Consider the following 20566-nt stretch of genomic DNA (forward strand, 5'->3'; position numbering starts at 1 on the left):
AAAAGAATGTTTGTGTCCTGTGTACATAGCATATGCAAGCGTGTGCATTTGTAAAAGGTTTGGATCGATGAGGCGGATCTGATTAGGAGGTGACTGTCACATCAAACGCAAGAAAAAAGCCCTCCGCTGCAGGCCAATCAGGTACGACAAAATAGAAGTCTGCTTCCTGTTCTATGAGAAGGCCCCCCCACCCCTTACAACCTGAAGGCTCCTGTTACATCATCTCCAAAATGAAGGCTCCCACCCAGACGGCAACACAAACATGCATACACTGCTGATTAGGATCAGTCATCATGAAGGGGAAAAAAACAAAACAAAAAAAAGACAATTGAACATGCAGCGGACGAGGATTGATTAGGGATTGAGATAGCTAAAAATAATGTCTATTCATGAATGATCACTTGTCATTTTTAAGTCTCCTCACTATTGTAAGAGATGCATTTCATTAATAAAACCATCAAAGTCCAAACCCAAATTTGTGTGATTTACACTACAGGCAGTTTGATTTAGATGACCGCCCAATGGAATCGTGTGTGACCTCATATGGTGTTGATGAATGGAGCCCCTCACTCCCATGTTGATTCACCCACAAGGATGATTGATAGGTGAAATATTCACCACATGCCCACAGCCCACGGTATAAACACAAAGTGGCCATCAAATGGTAAATAAAAGTGAAAAACAAGAATTGCTCCATTGATTGGCAAAAATAAAAGTGGTTTAGGATTTCCTTGAATAATGTAATCATGAACACTTTATTTGGTACAATTGAAGGAGATCCAATACAAAATTTTGCATTTAAGACATGTTGCATATTGTTTTAGTGTTAAATGAATCACATCAATTTTTGCAAGTGTATATATCCTAGAGAAATATGTTGGATTTCTCAACAAGATTCTCCAAAGCTTCATTCCAAGTTTCAACAGTCGACAAGAAATTTGGTTGGACATGCCTATTGTAACGGGCAACTTAAAAAAAAATAAAAAATAAAGTCTCAAAGATCCATTTACAAAATTAAACAGGACGTTAGCCATTTTGGTTTGAAGCAGCAATTTTGATCACCATAAATTCCAGTTCTTATTTTTGGCTAACTCCAACTAAAGAAGTTGCCCAAATTAACTGAAAGCAGGTACTTGACAGCACATGGGTGTACTTCTTTGCTTGCACCATCTAATGTGTGCACACTTTTGGACATTTCAATTTCTTGTTTGATTGTTTCTGATGCTTGAGACTCCTTTTTGTGGCTTGTTCCCATTTCAAATGTGACAATTTACACTGTTTTGTTTGCTTGTTTTTTTTATCTTGTCATATTTTACAATTTTTGTTTTTCTGTGGAAAATGCTACTTGCTCAGCACACAAAGGCTCAGGCACACACTTTCCATGCATTGCAATAAATTAGAAAATTATCCAAATAAAACCCTGCACTGTGGCGTGTTTAGTAGGAGGATGACTATGGAGCCTTTTTTTTTTTTTTTTTTTTTTTTTTTACATTATCCATAAAAGCTGAGTGAAAAAATCCCTCTTTTTTTCCCCCAATTTTTGGCCATTTCTCCTTTTTACTTTTGAATTTTTCCTTTTTGTCTACTTATGATCAGTTTCATGCTATTTGGGGAGTTTGTGGCTTGTTTTGTCAACTTTTTGACCTGTTCTCACTCTCGTCCCTCTATTTTGTCTTGGCTCTTGTCAATTTTGACTTTCTTCTTCTACATTTGACTTGGTTTTCTCATCCCTCTTGTCAGAAAACTACAACTTTTTTCTTGTCGCAAACAAAAAACAAAAAAAAATCCATAAGCTGCTCCCTGTTCAGCAAACACAGGCTTATATTGTTGATCTTGGCATGTGTTTGCCATGCATCATAATATATGCTTCATGAAATGCATGTGACTTGCTGCTTCTCATATAATTGGAAAGAGCAAGAACATAAGTGGTGTGATTTATGCGAGGTGACAGTGAAACATTACATGTGTGGTGCAGACGCAGTCTAGCCACAATGATCCATTTACAAGTTAGACATATTAATGCTAAAGTGAACGATTAAAAGGAAGAAAAGAAAACAGACAATCTCACCTTGGGAATTCCTGGTCGATCCAGCCAGTCGGCATAAATAGTATCGAGCGTTAGGCCTTTTCTAGAACACAATGGCACTACTGTTAGTATTTCCCTATTATTATTGAGGCAATGAATGCTATTGCCAAAAACACTCAATGAAGTCAAGGCTCTGGGAATACTATATTCTTAGGTTAACAGCAGATTTGGGGTTTACGCCAACACCTTAAACAAAACCTGGGGCACACCCACAGTGGCATGCCGAGACAATGAAGTGAATTTGAACGTATGCCGGGAGAGTAAACAGGAGGCGCGTGCAGCCTAGGAAGTCACCGCACACACGCTGTGACCTCAATGCTTAATAAACAGAAACGTGTTTGTAATTTTGAAAGAATACAAAGTACGTAGAAAGGATCATGGTAAATAGAACATATTTCTGCATCATTATTCCTCGTATGGGCTTGAGGGGAATTCCACACTTTGTTGGGATGACTCATTTAGCCGTGAAATAAGTTATCCTCTAATTAAACCGTTATGTCAAACCTTCTAGAGTTGAAAATTCTTTCCAATGCAAAAGAATGAAACAATGCAAAACTTTTACTTAACAAAATGTAAATCATACTCCATATCTATAATGAAAACACTCTTCATTGAAAGATCCCTAAGCATATGTCTTATTGCGTTCGCATCTCTTGTCCCCGTTAGATTGAGATCAGGGCTCTGGCTGGGTCGTTCCAAAACCTACATTTTTGCCCGATAAAGTCATTATTTGGTAAATGTCATGCTGAAGGGTGAAATTCCTTTCAGCCTCATCTATCTAGCAGACATCTGAAGCTTTTGACTGCTCCAGGTACATAGGTCTCCTAACCTTGACAAACACTTTCGCTTTCTACCCCGGTCGCAATTTCTTTATCGCACAGGGAGTGAACATTACTCAGAGTAGCAGGATTTAACTAATTGCTGTAACAGCCAAATGTCACAAATATTCACTGCTCCACCTTTAATGGCCAGCCCTTGTGTGTAGCAAATGGTGCAAGTTGTCGCTCACTGTGGGTTAGGTTTTTAAGACTTCTGCTAAACATTTCTTAAAAATGTCCCCGATGTTTAAGCTCAGCGGGGGGAGACAACTCGTGCAAGAGCCTGGCGGAGAACCCGCACTTCCATCATCTCTGACGCCAGCAGCCGCCGTGGTGTCTCGTAATTGCAGGCTAGGGGTTAGCTTAACTAGCAGCTGAGTGTTCTTTGAAGTTTTTCATGGATGCATTGCTAGTGGAGTGGTGAAAGGGGAAAAAAACACTAGAAGAGATGCAATCTTTTGAGTTTTAAAAGTGAAAACTTATAGATAAAAAACTTCAATGTAGATACCAATGAGTATGAGCGAACAATTGGTTCCGCCTCCAGCCACACATGAAATATTCATGGAAATTTAGAATAAAAGGTTAAACAGATAGAATCCACTAATGTGAGGCAGTTACAAATTCCATTCTTATTGCACCACAGCAGCATGTACACCCTGACGCAAGCATTTATCTAACTAAAAGGTCTCATCTTTCAAACAAATGCCATACTTCAACAGGGTATGCGTGGAGAAATAAATGCCTGATGCGCTTTTCAGTAGCTTAAAAAATGCCCATGCCTACTATTTGAGGAATGTCGGAAATATTACAAAATATCAAAGATGAATACCAATAGCATGCTCGACAAGTGGTTAGCACATCTATCTCAGTTTTGAGGTTGTGGGGTTGAGTCAATCTAAATTGTCCAAAGGTGTGTGAATGTGAGTGTTCATAGTCCACAGTGGACCCTGCCTTTTTCTCAAAGTCAATTGGGATAGGTTCCAGCTCCCCCATAATCCTAATGAGGATAATCAGTATAGTAAACAGATGAATATAAATTCTTGTTTATGAGAACAGGCAGTTGTTTTCATGTATATAAACAGTGATTGCCGCTGTTTATCAACTTGTCTTTTGGATAGACTCACTGCATTCTCAGTAGTAATCAGTGACTTCTTTTAATGTGTGTGTTTTCCCCCGCTTCATTTTATGTTCTGCTCTTTATTTTTATGTTGGGATGGTTTAGTGATGTATGCCGCAGGGAACGTCTGTAGCATGAATGCAGCGAGTGCCCACTCACATCCCCCAATGTGGCTCTTCTGGTGGGCTGTTTACTGGAAGAGGCATCAGGCCCAAATATTGACCATCCCCAACTTCCTCTGTTTAATTCAATCAATCTCTCCTCGTCAGGCGGGCACATGGGAGAGACAGACAAAAAACAACAATGCCGAGAGCAGACAGAGCGGTGCTGAAGGCCGGAGAGGCGAGCGCCACTAGCAGACGGATGCAAGTAAGCGGGGCCAGACGAGGAAGAGAGAGACGGGCAGTGGGAGAGGTTAATGAGGCAATCATGAGAAATAGAGAATTGAGTGATTAAGCCAGCGCCGGAGAGGAGGCTGAAAATTAGAGAGGAGGAGAGCGGGAGGAGCGCTTGTCCTTTTACACTTCAGTTAATACTGGAGTGGATGAGACTTGTGCTTACAAGGATTGATGTTGGGGCCCAGCCTTCACTGAGCGGAATCGATGAGAATCAAGGCCAAATCCGGCCAGACTCTCCTGACACTAAGTTCTGCTCCAAATCATAACAAGTTCTCAAGAAAAGGCATTAACGCACTGTACATGAATGCAATATGTATTACAGTATGTGCCATATAGAAATGCATGCATTTTGGAAAAGCTCAGTTTTGATTAACACTGACAGAGCGCTAAAGACCCAAAGTGGGTCATTTGGGTCACCAAAAATTCTGCCAAACATTTTCTTGGCAAAGCACTTGATTTATCCAAACACCTACTCACTGCAGTGCTTGTCCTCAATCTACTTTGACTTTGGCCAAGAGGAGGCATGCTATACATGGAGTGGTCATCAGCCAATCACAGGGAACATTATAGACAAGCAGTCACACTCACATTCACATCAATAGAAAATTTAGAGTCTTCAATTAACCTAACGTGCATGCTTTTGGAACATATACAAAGTTACCAGAGAGATTTTTTTTCAATCATATGTTGATATATTTTAGTCTCTCTCGGTCTGTGGAAGAAACAAATTCCCATTTGTCTCTGAAAAAGTATGTCAAATAGACAATTGAGGTGTGATCCAATGTTGTAACAGTTGAGAATGTATTTTGTTAAAGCCAGAACTCTGCCAACCAGTACATAAGCCCAGCCTAAATAGACACATAAAGCCTTGTGTCTCTGAGTCAATTATTCATGAATCTGAGCATTCCCCATAAGCACTTGAGGCGGAGTACATACCTCGCAAGGTCAGGAAAGGTAGAAAGCAGCATTTGCAGGAAATCCTGTCAAACAATGATCGATAGAAATGGAGGCATTAGGAGAGGTGTGTAACAGTGTGTGAGACCATAGTTGGTGTCTGATGCCAAACTGTTTATATTAGACCCATTACTTAGTGAAAAGACAACAGCGGCCAGGTGGAATATATCACACATACGCATTCACACAGGTGTGGTTGCTCAGACACCAGTAGAATAAACACACGTCGCTAAGCTGATGCATGGTCATCAATTTGGGGGAATAAACTATTGTAACACAGTGGCAGTCAAGCTTAGAACGCATCAGCATCCAATTAATTTATGGAAATAACACTGCGCCTGGGAGGACGGGTCACATTAAACGGTTCAAATCGGAGCCGAGATTTGATTAACAAGCGCGAAGGAAGCTGCGAGCCACCATGGAGATTCCCAATTAACGCCATCGAGTGGAAATTAGGCCCTTAAACTGGAGGCTCACCTGAGACAGAATGAGTTGCCCGTGGTATTTCTTCACAAATAATCTGAAGAAGTGAATAAATTGTTGCTCTCCCACTTGACTGGCCAGGAACATGAGGAGGAAGTAGCCCTACAAGAGATGGGAAAAGCAAATAACACACATTTATTTATTGGCAATGTATGCATTTGAATAATTCAACGTGCTTCTATGATAGTGATGATAATGGGTGGGGTTATTTATTTACTTGACAGGCAAATTTGAGAAGAGTATGGTAGGAGGACAGTGTCTCTTGGGGAGGTGGCTTAATATGGATTTTATTTTATTTTTTTACATTAAGTATATTGTTATATTCCATATGATGGCAAGTGAAACTGGAGTTTAAAACAAAATGGAGTGAAACAGCAAGAAACCAGTAATCAGTTATAGGGATGACCACTGTCTGAGGAAATACAGTTAAAAAGTATCAGCAACATGAAACCGATCACAAGAGTTGCAAACCCTCTTATCGTTGCTGCTATCAGTGTGAAAAACACATGTGAATATTTGTAATTTTTTAAAAAACATTTTTATCATTTTTTCATCCCCAAAACTTAAAAATGTAATAAATAAATAAATAAATAAATACAAACATAAACTAAAAAAAAATGACAAGTGTTTTTTACATAGCAGTGACATTACAAGACATAAAAAATGTTGAGTCATTTACAACAAAAACCGCTGACCTGATATCAAAGCAGTATTCAAAATGTGGTTAGTGGACCACCATTGGTTCCCAGAACCTTAAATAAGATCCATGTTTACATTTCCAGAGGTTGAAAGTTATACAACCAATATACACTGTATGTCAATGACTGTAAAAGAGAAACTCATAGGTCCACATTTGATATGATTTCATTGCATTTTTTTTTTTCATTCTACTTGTTTATTTTTACAAATTGATATTTTTTGTCAGTCCCCATGTAGTTTTTTTTTGGTAACTAATCTTAAGTGTTGAAAATGTTGATGGTTCAACAAACATGTTTTACTTTCGTTCCTTTTTTTTTTTTCTAACTGAAAAGTGATGCCAGCAATACATAACTTATGGTTTGACTAGTTTGGATATTTGTATTTTTTTATTTTTTTGTCTGAAAAGGCTTGAGCAACACTGACTGAGGCCATAACAGTATCATGTTCATGAAGTGGTATTTAAGACAACAAACGGTTTAGTTTACTAATTACAGTAAACTTTATATTAAAATAAATCATATTAAATTGTCACGATAATAAGCCCTTGTATTTAACTCAGACTGGCAGGACTCTTTGAGAAGAATCACTTTTCACAGATGATGAGAGAGAATTTGAACCCCGGAACCAGTTAAAGCACTGATCCGCTATGCTAGCCAAGAGTTCATTCACCCATCTCTCAGACTTGCTTGCGCCAAGAAGATATACTGTCCAGTATAAAAACAAGGCGTGATAACACTGAATCCCCCGCCCATCGTGCAGTAAAAACTTGATGCTGTCATTTTTGGTGACCACATCTTAGTTTAACTAGTTTTCCAATCATTCTATCCTATTTTCCAATTATCTCACCTTGAGGTAGTGGACTTGTAGGAAGGATTTTTCTGGGTTGAGGGCATGTTTTACTGTGGAGGAGCCAGACTCACTGACCTGGCCCGTTTTGTCCATGTTGGGTCTGCAGAAAGAAAAAGAGCAGACAAACAATCCACTTCACAATGAATGCAACAACACTAGTGAGATATGGACTTATTCCAGAAATGTCTGGGGCAGAAGAAATAACAACACCGTTTCTACAGAGTAAAAATACAATGTCAGCAGCATTAAATTCAACGACTCAGCTCGTCTTTTCAGTGGTTAACACCTTGCTGCCACACTTTGCCCGAGGCACCCTGCAAATTCATAAAAGCCCGCTATATTGTTTATATGACCTCATAGCAATTCGCTGCTTGCATTTTACTGCTCGTGACTTACCCGTTGAACACATAACACAAGAAATCCACTGCATGAGCATGCACAGGAGAAACCAGTGCCAGACTTCCCTGTTACACAGATACAAATCATTCCTTGGACCCCCGTAAAAACCATAAACAAACACCTCCAAACCTGATAAATCCCAGGCAAACAGGTGAGTGATGTGGGACGCTGTGCAATGATAGTTCCAGTTAGCCTGTATTGATCCGGCTGAGCAGATTAACTCAGTGTGCCAATAGGAAGGCCTTGAAGGATGGCCCCGCTGACAAATCGATGCGGCAGGCGCCTGGCCCACCAATCAATACGCCCCCTCATCACCAGCTACCACTTTTCCACCTCGTGACAGGGATGTCAAATAAACACACGGGCAGATGTGGGAGTCCAAAAACATGTGTCTTCAGTCACATGGTTCCTACACAGGAAACCCTATCGCAGGGCTCTGGGTATCTGGATATAGTTTAGCGATTTCTAATTTTGGGGGGGAAAAAAAAAAAATCAAAAATCAAATCAGTTAATCATTTATTACTTAATAATTGTTTGTATAGAAAATAAATGTGGGCATAAGAAAACTACTACAGAAACAGTTCTGTTTTTCTGGCATCTGCCACAATATCTTCTGCAACCCGTTTAGGCGCATGAGTCTTCTGCCGATTTCTGCGGTAGTGAAGTAGTGATGGCACAATGTTAGTTGGGATAGTTGGGAATGTTTCACTAGCTCATTACTACAAAGAAGTGAAATGTGACTCCTGCATCACTAATTAACAACTAAACACTCAAAAGATAAAATTTTGAAATATCACAACAAAAAAATAAAAAATCATTGCAACACTCATTATGTCTTATAATATAACCCAACGGATATGTCCTGAACTCTTAAAAGACAAAAACATTGATTAATTGATTTTTTTTATATTGATTTATATGACAAAAGCAGCAATTAGTTGGGCTTTTACCATATGCTCATCAACATGAAGGAATGAATTATGCCTCAGGCTCCTACTTCAAGATATACTGGTAGTAACACAACTCAACTTTATAGAGGACTTTAAAACCACAATAGCTGCATATGAAATGTGAACAATCAGATATAAAAAAACAAACAGTTAAAATAATAAATTAATAACAAAAAGACAGTAAATACAATAAAACACTAAAACAATACAGTCACATATCGAGTTGAATGCCAAAGAATAAATGTGACAATGAGTTTTAAAAAAATGGACAGGTCATTCCAAAGAGACAGACCAGAAACAGCACAGAAACAGCAATGTGGCTTCAAGACATAGTGAGTACAAACAACACAATAATGTTGAATGTTCAAATTTCACATAACAAAAATTGACAAATGGATGTGCAGCCCATCCAGGAAGTTAATTGGTTGGACATGGGGCTTCTACAGGTTGTTGCCAAGGTGTAAAAGATCATCAAGGCACTATTCAAATTTTGCATGCTCAACACAATTTCCAATTCCATTATGTCCACTGGCCGTTTTAACCTTTGATTGCTTCACTTTTAATCCAATCGTCAGCCCTGCACCTCGAAAAGAAAGGTTAAGTCACATGAAGTCAATTAAGTCTGAGGGTGAGCGGAGGAGGACGTGGGAGAAATGGAGAACGGGAGATAGATAGGAATGTTTGGTTTGCTCGGTGGACTGAGAGAGGAAGTCATCAGCTTCCTGGAATTTCTAAATTTGACCGGACAACTCTTGCAAGGGACTTTCATCATGCATCTGAGGGCGTTTGACTCCATGTATGCATTTGCGTCTGTCACATAAATGACACCGAGTGGCCTGATTTTTTTTTTTTTTTTTTTAAATCCCAGTAATGTTGAAGCAGTGAATGTATGCACGGAAATGGAAAATGGCGTGAAAAGAATTTGCATGATATTTGAAACATTTATCATAGGTTTGACTTGCTGTCTGTCCACTCTCATACCAGTCGTGTCAACATGTGTCTGCTTCTGCTGATAAGATGAAACAGACCTTTTTTTTTTTTTGGTGCAGGCAGCAGGTTATGCACTATCCCTGAGAAATCATACAGCAAGTGTGAGTGGAATTTATGTGGAAAGTGAGTGTCAGGCAGGGGATTACAGAGCAAAAGAGCAACTGAGGAATGGGACAAATACAATGACAGAAGCTGTATTCCGACAAGATATGCGGGGCAAACACACCGGCGGCGCAGCGTTGCGAGGAAAAAAACATTTATCCATCACTGGCGTCTAACACAAAGGATCTCCGCCCTTGCCACTGTCCAGACCTGGCATGTATGGACGTGTAAATCCCTGTCTCTCTTTGTCGGAGATGATTTACTGCAGCTTTAAGAGGAATCACTGCTCGCTGCCTTGGAGAATTGTACAATAGGGCCGTGTATTTCAGAATAAATGCTTCTCTTATCTGTTTCGTAGGCCATGTGTGCGAGAGGGCGGGCGTGTGTCGATTTTTGTGTGTGCGTAGCCGCACACACACCTACCTGAGTGTGTCTGAGATTGAGCGACTGAGGGAAAGCGCAGGAGGAAATCAGGAGCTATTACTGACAGAATTTAATGTCAAAAGGACACACATGCAAAATCACGCACACACACACACACACACAGGAGAGGTTTATAGCACCGCAAGCCATATCCTGACAAATTACACTGGGTTGACTGTGGAAACCGGATAAGGTAGAGCAGTGCTCCCAGCAGCCCAGTAAATCAGCAGGGAGAATGGTGTCTGGCCTGGGCCACCCTAAATATAACTCATCTGAAAGGCACTGATAAACACTGGCCACCGGCCGCTCGCTGCTGGACGAGCGGCTGTCGATTGTGACCCACTGAACTTGGACAGCGCAACCTGACATTTAGCCTTTGTGAGCGTGGAACTGCTCATGGATCTCGCCGCGCTTCCCATTCTTTGCCCCTCGCGGCATTCTGTTCAACCTTTTCTCTGCGCATTGTGATAGCCGCTGTGTGTGTTTGTGTCCTGTTGCCACGCAGTTGCGATGTGGACACAGTGAATGGGAAGACGGTACTAGAGGCAAAATCAATGGGTGACATGTTGTCGCTCTCCAACCTTCTTGTGACCCTTGTGTTCCATTCATGCCTAAGGCTGGGCGATGTAGGTGAATCTTTTGTCAGAAAATCACGTGACGTATACAAGATAAAGGACGAGTATGCATGAGTAAATTCCTGATGTTGTTTTCTTGGTGTTGTTTATTCAAGCCTTTTCAGATGCAGACCCTAATACTGATCCTGCTAATCGCTTGTGTGTCTGTGTATCTCATAGAGGAGCACCGTGATGAATACTGCTGGATAGACACTGCTTCAAGTTTAACCCTTCGCTCATTCAGTCACACGGCCATACAGAAACTCCTCAACTCACAAAACAAGCCAATTCATCCACTCTCTACAGTGTCTTCCTCTTCGCTTTGACTGATTTAGCAAGGCCCACAGAATATTGTGTTCTATTGCTGTAAAAACATGGAACCTACCAAAAGAAAGATTAGAGTATTTTTTTTTCATCAGGAAAAAAGTATATTTCTATCTGTTTCCATTTTGCAGCAATTAGCATTAGAATATAGCTAAGCTTCGTCATTATTCACAAATCTGTTTAAAACAGTGGGGAAAAGAGGTTGCTGCAACATGGCCCTGGTTGATCTCTTATACTCTGTTGCCACCTGCTAGCTGTTTTTGTAATAACTACCATTGCTTCAAGTATCCCCTTCAGTTAGGAGGCTGCATCAAAGCCTTCTGTATGCTCTAGCATAAAAACACAAACATATAAATACGTGTTTGGGAGCATGATAAGATTTAAAATAGAACATATCAACACGTTCATTTATACGCTTCTATTCCATAAATATAAAACAAATGAAAACCAGTAAGTGCTGTGCTATGGCAACTGTGTTTTTGTTTATATTCTTATGCCACTGTGAAATCTTGTTCATTGCCTATCGCCTGGAACCTCAAAACATTGTATGTCGGGACTGTCATATAACAAGAACTCCCCTGTAATTCCCTCAGAATTCCTGCACAATTGTGTTGAATTTATAGTCTCTTACAGAGAGACCCAGCATTTATCCGCCTTTGCCTTTCACACAGATTACAGTAAAGTTGTTCTATTTCACATTGCAACACATCATTCCACAATCACATGATGTCAACACCATAAAAGGCAAGGCAAGGCAGTTTTATTTCCATACACAAGGCAACTCAATGTATAGGCCTCAACAAACAACAGTTAACATCATTCAGAAGCAAAACCGAGAAAACAAAAGTAAAATTAAAAGAACATCCATTGACAACGTTAAAACACATCAGCAGGAAAATAAAATGTGTTGAATAGCGGCAAGGCTTTCATTACGAAGATGGAGAAGTGAGTGTGAGATGTAGAACTCCACACCTGTGTCCCATCATTTCCACTAACCTATGAGTGTTTATATGTCTGACACTACCTCCAAAAGTAGAATACTTCGTCCCCCCCCATTCATTCACAGGTTTAAAAAAAAAAAAAAAAAAAAAAAGGCCGTACAAATCTTAGCTTTAAAAAGCAGGGGCTGATACCACTCGGTCTTTCAATGAAACACTGCTCAACGAAGGGTAAAATTGACTTTCTTAAGTGTTTTCATTATGTTCTGACAGCCCATTATTTGAAAAGTGACAAATTTGAAGTTAATGCCAAGCAAAAGTACAATCAAATCAATAAGCGGCTGACATGTTACTGCACACTGTATTGCTTATCGTAATTGTAAATGTCAAAAACATAATATGCTGCAAGAGTTGGTTAATAAAAGTTGCAGGGTACAATAGTCCCACCCTGAAACGGTTAACCAAATAATCCACTGATGGCATTGTCATTCCTGGTGATTCCACCCTGGATAAAACAAACAGGGTGTGGGTCGTGATGTCACACAAAGAAGTTGTGTGCGTACGTGTGTGCCCTTGTATTGCCCGCACTAAGCATTTCAAAAGAACATGACAGTACACTTCACCTGAAAAACGTACTTTCCTCTGTAGCCACACCTGCAGTTGTGGAATGCTTTTAATGCACTCACATACTGGTCTGTGCACAAAGGCTGAGCTCAATAATGAAGAGCACAAGAATGTGTAGTGGTGGTGTAGCGTCTCACATCTGTCTTATTTCAATGCAAACTAAGCGATTTCCAAGTAATGAAGCAACTCAAAGCTGAAATACTTTGCAATGTGCATACTAGCAAAGGGCTTCGATTGAGAATTCGATGGAGTTAAACTGGAGTGCACTACGTGGCTGCAACCAGCAGATGCTGTTGATTCAGTCTCAAGTTCTCAACTAATTTGCTTTCTAAAAAAGTACAACCTGACATCAACTATGGGAAGTTGGGCTAAGTCCAGGCTATGGCACAACTCCTCGGGCCAGCTTTATTCTGCTCAGTATGACACTGGCATGGAAAGAGAATAACATTCAGAAAGCAAGACATTTTATTGCTTTCATCTAATCTTATGGAAAAATACTATATAAGGATATCCACATATCACAATATAAAATAACCTAGTGATATGAGATTTTGTCAGTATTGCACAGCACTAGTTTTAAAGATTTAATCCATGAGAGACACACCTGAGGATTTGAAGCTCCTCTCCTGAGTTCTGCAACTCGTCAGACAGTCTTCTCCACCTCAGCAGCGCCTTCAACTTGGACTGTTCTGCTGCTTCTGGCACAGAGAGCTGCATAGAGAAATACAGTATGTGAATTGCATGTAATATGCAGTTGTACAAGAAGATTTTGTTCTCAAAGTTAAGGAAGAGCGGTTTGTTGGTTTGACATTATACAGTGGTTAAAGAGTGGTTGCAGGTTTTTATACATGTTTTTATTGCCCATCATTAATTTATGTTTATACTAATGAATCAAACATCGAGGTGAAATCAGTTTTACAATGGCAACATTTTGGACCCTGGAATTGATTACTGTGAACGCTCACTATTTGCTGTGATAGGGATCCCTGCCACAAAGAGGAAAAAATAGCGAATAATTGGCGCATCTGCTAAACAGGATTTGCTTTTAGGAAGGTGTCGATGCCAGCAAAACACTTAAACAGAGAGGATCATAACGCATCAACGCCATACTTCCAGCATGTACACAATTATAAACCCATTTTACATAACTAACTGTGCAGGACTGAGTAGTTACTGGTAGATATTTCAACTTCACAAACAGCTTATCAACTTTTATTACATAGCATCCTAGTCTTAATAACTAGACATATTTTCACTTTCGACTGTGCTTAATGAGCAATCAGAGTGAAAAAAAAAGGTGAAAAAACAATGTCAAAGAATTAAACCTAATAAAACATCAATATTGCACCAGGTGGCGATAAAGCATTTTCTTGAATTGCTTTAATTGGCCTAAGCACGAAAACAGCGAATTGCCGAGATTTTCAGTGAGTAAAAGAGGAGGGGTTGTCTATGAAAAATAAATAAATAAATACATAAAAAGAATAATTGAACAAACTTGCAAATGTCGAAATGAAAAAACGTGGAGGCTTTTGTATAATCAATTTCCAAACACCAGCTAGCCAGTGTCTCAAAAGGGATTGTGCGCAACCTTTCACTATATTTTACTCTAACAAGCATGTTGATTTTAAGACTGGATCAAGCTCTCGTCTCTGATACTTTATTAACTCGTGACTGTTGTTTTAGGCAAGCTTAAAAAAAAAAAAACTAGCTCGACATTACTCAGAGAAGCTGTAAATAAGATGGCAAATGTCTGGATCGAGTTGGACCACACAAATGCAGACTTTACCCTGCCGTGACCCCAGTTGAATTCATGTGGGAATACACTGAGTATATTGTCTTCAGCTGCTGATGTTTTGATCATGTGACTGCGAGGCTTTTTGAACGTAGAGCAAGGGTTGTTTGCACGAGAACACAGACGATAATGGGAACCTTCTGTTTGTAATTTTACCACCTGTCTTTGTATAGCCGAGCATGCCCCCAGAGAAAATCCATGGCAGAAACTATGGAGCTACATAGACACATATGATGTAGTTTCTCATTCTCCTCAAGAAAGCACCAATATCACAATTTAACTCTGCTATCATGTGGTCTTTTTGGCGTGCCGGGAAAATTAAGTTACATGAAATAGCTGCAGTAAACTACAATAAGAGCATGCCGTACTTGCTGTACTCGGGCCCAGATAATGTCCTCTAGGTAGGTGGCGAAACCTTCGCTGATCCATTCCTCTGTCCAATCTCTGGCACCGATGACCAGGCCGAACCAGGAGTGGGCAATCTCGTGGCACAGCCTGGACCCACACAAGGACAGGCTGTTTTCTCTCGGAAATGAGCTGCCAACATGCAGCACGCTCTGAGACAGGAAAATGATGTGGGGGCTGGAAGAAACAAAGGACAGACGGAAAGTAGTTAGGGAAAGCAAGTCAAAATTTGACATGCAACAAACCTAATTGGAAGTGACTGTGCCATTACCAGAATTTAGTACTGTCAGTACAGCTCTAGTTTATACTTGGAAAGAACCATTGACTTTAATCACATTTTCTTGTCAATCTGCAAATTCTAGTCAACCGCAAAATTGTATTTTGTTAGTCAAACATGAATGTGACAAATAATGTGGATATGGCAGACCATAATAATATAAAAAGCAATCATTTCAAAACGATTTAACCACAGGGGTTCGGCGATTCAGTCTCAGGGGTTCGGCGCAGGTCAAGACACACGCTACAGGGAATTTGGTGCACTCAGCAGTCGACGTTTAACTGTTGTGATGGTACGTTGTGTGATTTCTTTATCTTTGCAATCCCTTCATACTAACTTTGTCTAGCAAATAAATAAAATGTTCAGACAAATATGTGCATAATGAATTCACAGTTATAACGGAACGTATGGTGTTCCACAGGTTTCAATTCTGGAGCCTCTGCTGTTTTCATTGTATCTGCTGCCCCTGGGTTCCATCTTAAAAAAAGAGCAGTAGTGGCTTTAAAGTGCTTTATAAAATATAGAGTTGAGTGATGGAGTCAACATCCAAACTGCATGACATGCAATGCCGAGTTGAGCAATTCAGGTATAGTGCATCAATCAAAACTAAAGAAACACTTCCTTAAGCTGCATGGGTAGGGAAAATACAAGAACACACTTTTTTTTCATTTAAGGTGAAGAGAGCCAGACTCAATGAAAAGGTTACTGTCCCTGTTCGTTTTGTTCACCAGTAAACTCTATACCTAATGTCTTGAATATGAAAAGAAGGAAAAAATTATATCTTTCAGTTTGCTAAATGCACATAGAACCTTGCGGAGTCCAGTGCTTCCAACAAGGTTAAGAACCACTGAGTTATGAGCGCTATATAAATAAACTTGAATTGAGTTGAGTTGAGTAAAATCCCTCAAATATCTAACATTTGCTACTTAATGCATAACATTTTGTACAATAACCAACTTAATTCTTGCGAGAACAAGCTCAAGAAGAAGCAAGCTAACATGTAAAAAGAAGAAAGAAAATTCCAGACAAGACATTCTGATTTTCCACACTTATTGTTCAAGGTTTAGACAACACCAGGGTCAACAAAACAATTTTGTCTGAAGCGTTCCTGCCAAAAGAAAGAGCAGAATCCTTTACAATCGCCCCAGGAGCACAATCACCAACCACTAGCGGGTAAAATCAATTACATTAAATTAGCAGTTTTAAGAGGATTTTATTTGACACATGACTTCAAGGCTATGCTGTAAATTATGCCCGGACTCTTTTAAGCATTTTCAGACCCAAAGGAAAATACTCGACTGGTAAGCTTATATTTAGAAAATGATCTGTAATTACTGCACATCCGCATCTGATTTAGTGGTTTGCGGAGATTATCACGATTTCATTTGACGACAGGCGGCTATCGAACATGTGGTTTCACTTATGGTTCGAGATGATGCGCCTCAGAAGTTCAAGTATAGAAACAGGGACGCGCCGGTTCTGCTTGCACTTATGATAAGATTTTGGATATATACACCATTTCAATGGTATACACAATCCGTGTAATTGCTGATATGGATCTTTTCGGTCAAAATAGAATTAGTTCTAAACATTCCAATGCTTCATTAACAACTACCAAAATTGCTGATATTGATTGCTCACTAATGAACATTTGATTTCCCAAATTTCACCAGATGTTCAATCTTGATCGATTTTTGTTAAAAGATTTAACCAATAAGTTCTGTAAATAGGCAGTTCTGGGGGAGCGCTTTGGGAGTACGGAGTAGCAAACCTCTTGATACATCCTATTGGTCCCTGTACAACCGGTATAAGAGAAAGTCAGCTTTGTTTCCAGAGAGGGTTTGACTTCACCAAGGCTGCCTTTTTAAGAATTTGTAGGTGCAGCTGAGGCGGTGAACTGGTCCGTTTTGGTAGCCCCGGTGTATGGTAGCTCTACGTTTTGCCAATATTGTGGTTCTGTTGGATTCATCAAGCTGTGATCTTGAAAATCAGCACCTCTAAATCTGAGGCTACGGTTTACATTTGGAAAAGGGGAAGCAGTGTGACCCAGAGAGGGTGTTTCCAAAGCACTTCTCTGGGTCGGGTATAACATCCCGCCCCAAGTGGAGGAGTTCAGGTATTATGGTGTACTGTTCACAAGCGAGGAAGGATGGAGCAGGAGATCGACGGGTGGGCAGCATTTGCAATGATGCGGACTCTGGATCGGTCTAAGCGCCACAATTTTGGAAGTGATGTTTTAAAATGTGATAATCACAAAAAAAATGTTTTAGTATCAACATAGTTAACCAGCAGAAAATAAATCACACTTCCAAAACATTTCAGTACAGGAACACGGGACATGTGACTGTTAACCATGAGACCTCCCTGACAGAACAACAGCGGTAAAATGTCAAAGCCAAGGTCATGGCTAAAGACATTTCCTGAACATTCTTTACTCGTGTCTTACGTAAGCGTCTCTGAGTGGCCTGGGGGCTGTGGAGGCTGTGGGTGGGGGGTTTTGGGCCCACTGTGCGTGAGAGGCCTGCTATTCTGCAGTGCGAGAATGGAAGGGGGTGGGGGTTCACAGAGGTGAAGATGAATGCACACTCTTTCTATTGGTCTGTATATCTTGAGGAGTCCAACTGCTCCTGACCTAACAAGGGCGGGATCATTTATAGACCAATGACAAACCTGTTGAAGATACTTACTTCCATGTCATACAGAAAGTTTTACAATAGGCTAGTAGCATTGACCATGTTTATATACTACAATAAGCCTGGCAAAATGGGGGTGGGGTGGATGTCTCATTTTCAAATTTAGCTTTGTATGAAATTAAATTTGAGCTCATATTCGTTGTAGCGTACACTATTAAATTAGTAGCTGTCATCAAGGTTATATTAGAATCCTAATACAACATGAGATGGAAGACTGATCATATTTTGTTTCCACAGTCAGCTTGAAAGCAAACTCAAGAAAGGAAAAACAGTAAGTAAAGGAAGACTAAATTGTGTCTGCCTAACAATCCATTTAAGAGCGCAATAAGCTGATGTTTGAAAGACCTGCCTAGCTGTTGTGTCTCTGAGGAGAGTTAATCAGATAGAAAGCTGCTTCTGTTGTTTAGCAACATGTCGACATCATACAAAAGGGTCTTATGGGCATACATCTCAAATGTAATCCCACGTTTCTCCTGATTACTCTAACAAAGGCTCTCGCTGGGAGCAGCAGACGCTAACATTAGCCTTATGACTGTCTTTATAGCCTAATCTTACTCCTCTCCAATTGGATAAGCATGCCTTTGTTGTCCGTTCCAGCAGCGCACATGTGCGTGAGTGAGCGTGAAAACACAAAGACAGGCTTTCAGCGACGGAGTTTGCACACGCTCCTAGGAGGGAGGCGGAATCCATCACCACGGTGACAAACGGTGTCATCCCACCACGGCCGGGGACACCAAACAACAGCATCTTTCACGTTCATTGATACAGTGAGTGACAATAGTTGACATCAGGGACCCGTCAAGGATATGTGCAGTGCATAGCTCATGCTGTCTTTCACAATAATTGTGAATATAGGTGATCCTATTAGTCTTCAAAGAACTTTCATACAATGTACATATCTAACAATTCATTTGAAATGTACACCTGGCATAACTGAAAATGACCTGCCTATCTTAAATTAAGATCCCAGCTTTCATTCAGTTTTTTTAAGTCATTGACTCACCACAATGAAAGTAACAAAGAGAAGAGTTTGAAATGGTAAATAGACTGTTTTTTATATAGCACTTTCACTATACCATAGAAACTACAATATAGTTGCCACTTTATTCTATTTCTTCTTTTACTTGTACTTTTTTCCCCATCTTTGTATTTTCTGGCAGTCTGGATGCCCTGTGACACCTTGCTGCCTGTCACAGGCTGTTTTTTCCCCCTCATCACGCACGGGCTCACATTTGAAAATCCAATTAAGATGTTAAAAGTCGGTATGCGTCTACCTTGTACAGTTGTTCACTAGAATTTTTATAAGGGTTCATGAAAGCCATGTTTAAAAAAAAAGAAAATGTTTTTTGTTCTCAGCTATTGTTAATGGCTTATAGTTGTGTGTTTTACTTTTCTATTATTTCTCTCCCAAAAAAGTTTATAGCAGAATGGTTGGATATTATGCCCAACAGGAAGAGGAATTAGCCCACTAATCCGGGTAGATAAACTGTTTAATATTCCTGAAAAAGAAATATTTTGCAAAGAATGCAGCACAGAATTACAGTAACTTACAGTGTTTGAATGCAAGAGAGAGGAACCTCATTTAAACACACACTACATCTGTCTTAAATGAGCGAATATGTGAAATAAGATATTGATCTGATCGAGTACAGTAGAGGCCGATCGTGATATAGCCGAACAGATCTGTGGAAACATCTACAAGCAAACTATCCTACAAATCCAAGTCCAAAAGGATCAATTTGAGAGGCGGTCTAAAGACTGGATAACAAACCAAATTGGTCTTAGGGCAAAACATGAAATAATGATTAAAGCCCACTTGTGGCTTTTCATGTGACAACGGCACGACTGCGACTCACCCTGGGTGAGACGGCCCTGAGCGTCAGGTGTGTGCTAGGGCAAGTCTTCAATTTAGTGGGACACAGATTGCAATAGCGTTACGTTCCTCCATCTCTCCATCCATTATTCATCCCTCCATCCATCATCCCTGGCTGTAGGCCATTTATTCCCCAGCGGGACACTGCCATGCATAATGCAAGAGGAGCCCTATCATAGTCCTGTAATTGACATCCTCAGCTCGACTCATAGCAGGGACACTACTAAAACAGCCCCGAGAGAGAGTAGGAGAGAGAGAGAAGGAGAGAGAGCAGGAGAGAGAGAGAGCGAGAGAGAGAGCAGGAGAGAGAGAGAGAGAGAGAGAGAGAGAGCAGGAGAGAGAGAGAGAGAGAGCAGGAGAGATAGAGAGAGAGAGAGAGAGCAGGAGAGAGAGAGAGAGAGAGAGCAGGAGAGAGAGAGAGAGAGAGATAGAGAGAGAGAGAGAGAGAGAGAGAGAGAGAGATAGAGAGAGAGATAGAGAGAGAGATAGAGAGAGAGATAGAGAGAGAGATAGAGAGAGAGATAGAGAGAGATAGAGATAGAGATAGAGAGAGATAGAGATAGAGAGAGATAGAGAGAGAGAGAGATAGAGAGAGAGAGAGATAGAGATAGAGAGAGATAGAGATAGAGAGAGATAGAGATAGAGATAGAGAGAGATAGAGATAGAGAGAGATAGAGATAGAGAGATAGAGAGATAGAGAGATAGAGAGATAGAGAGATAGAGAGAGAGAGAGAGAGAGATAGAGAGAGAGAGAGATA

The 20566-nt window shown here is 40.2% G+C and overlaps 1 protein-coding gene across 7 annotated transcripts in view; it reads right to left on the reverse strand.

The window, feature by feature from the left end:
- Positions 1-20566, reverse strand: part of aopep (aminopeptidase O (putative)) — a 76268-nt gene that overhangs the window by 34205 nt on the left and 21497 nt on the right. For all 7 annotated transcript variants that reach the window (XR_013283463.1, XR_013283462.1, XR_013283461.1 and 4 more), the window contains exons 6-11: positions 14929-15142; positions 13373-13479; positions 7402-7504; positions 5851-5958; positions 5356-5399; positions 2069-2129 (exon numbers count right to left, since the gene is read on the reverse strand). Coding sequence is in view for 3 of the 7 variants with exons in the window: in XM_077520765.1 (XP_077376891.1) it covers positions 2069-2129; positions 5356-5399; positions 5851-5958; positions 7402-7504; positions 13373-13479; positions 14929-15142 (637 nt within the window). In the remaining 4 variants the exon portion in view is untranslated. The remainder of the gene's footprint in view (positions 1-2068; positions 2130-5355; positions 5400-5850; positions 5959-7401; positions 7505-13372; positions 13480-14928; positions 15143-20566) is intronic.

This window comes from Festucalex cinctus, chromosome 5 (genome assembly GCF_051991245.1).
Source record: "Festucalex cinctus isolate MCC-2025b chromosome 5, RoL_Fcin_1.0, whole genome shotgun sequence".
In the NCBI taxonomy this organism is placed as follows: Eukaryota; Metazoa; Chordata; class Actinopteri; order Syngnathiformes; family Syngnathidae; genus Festucalex; species Festucalex cinctus.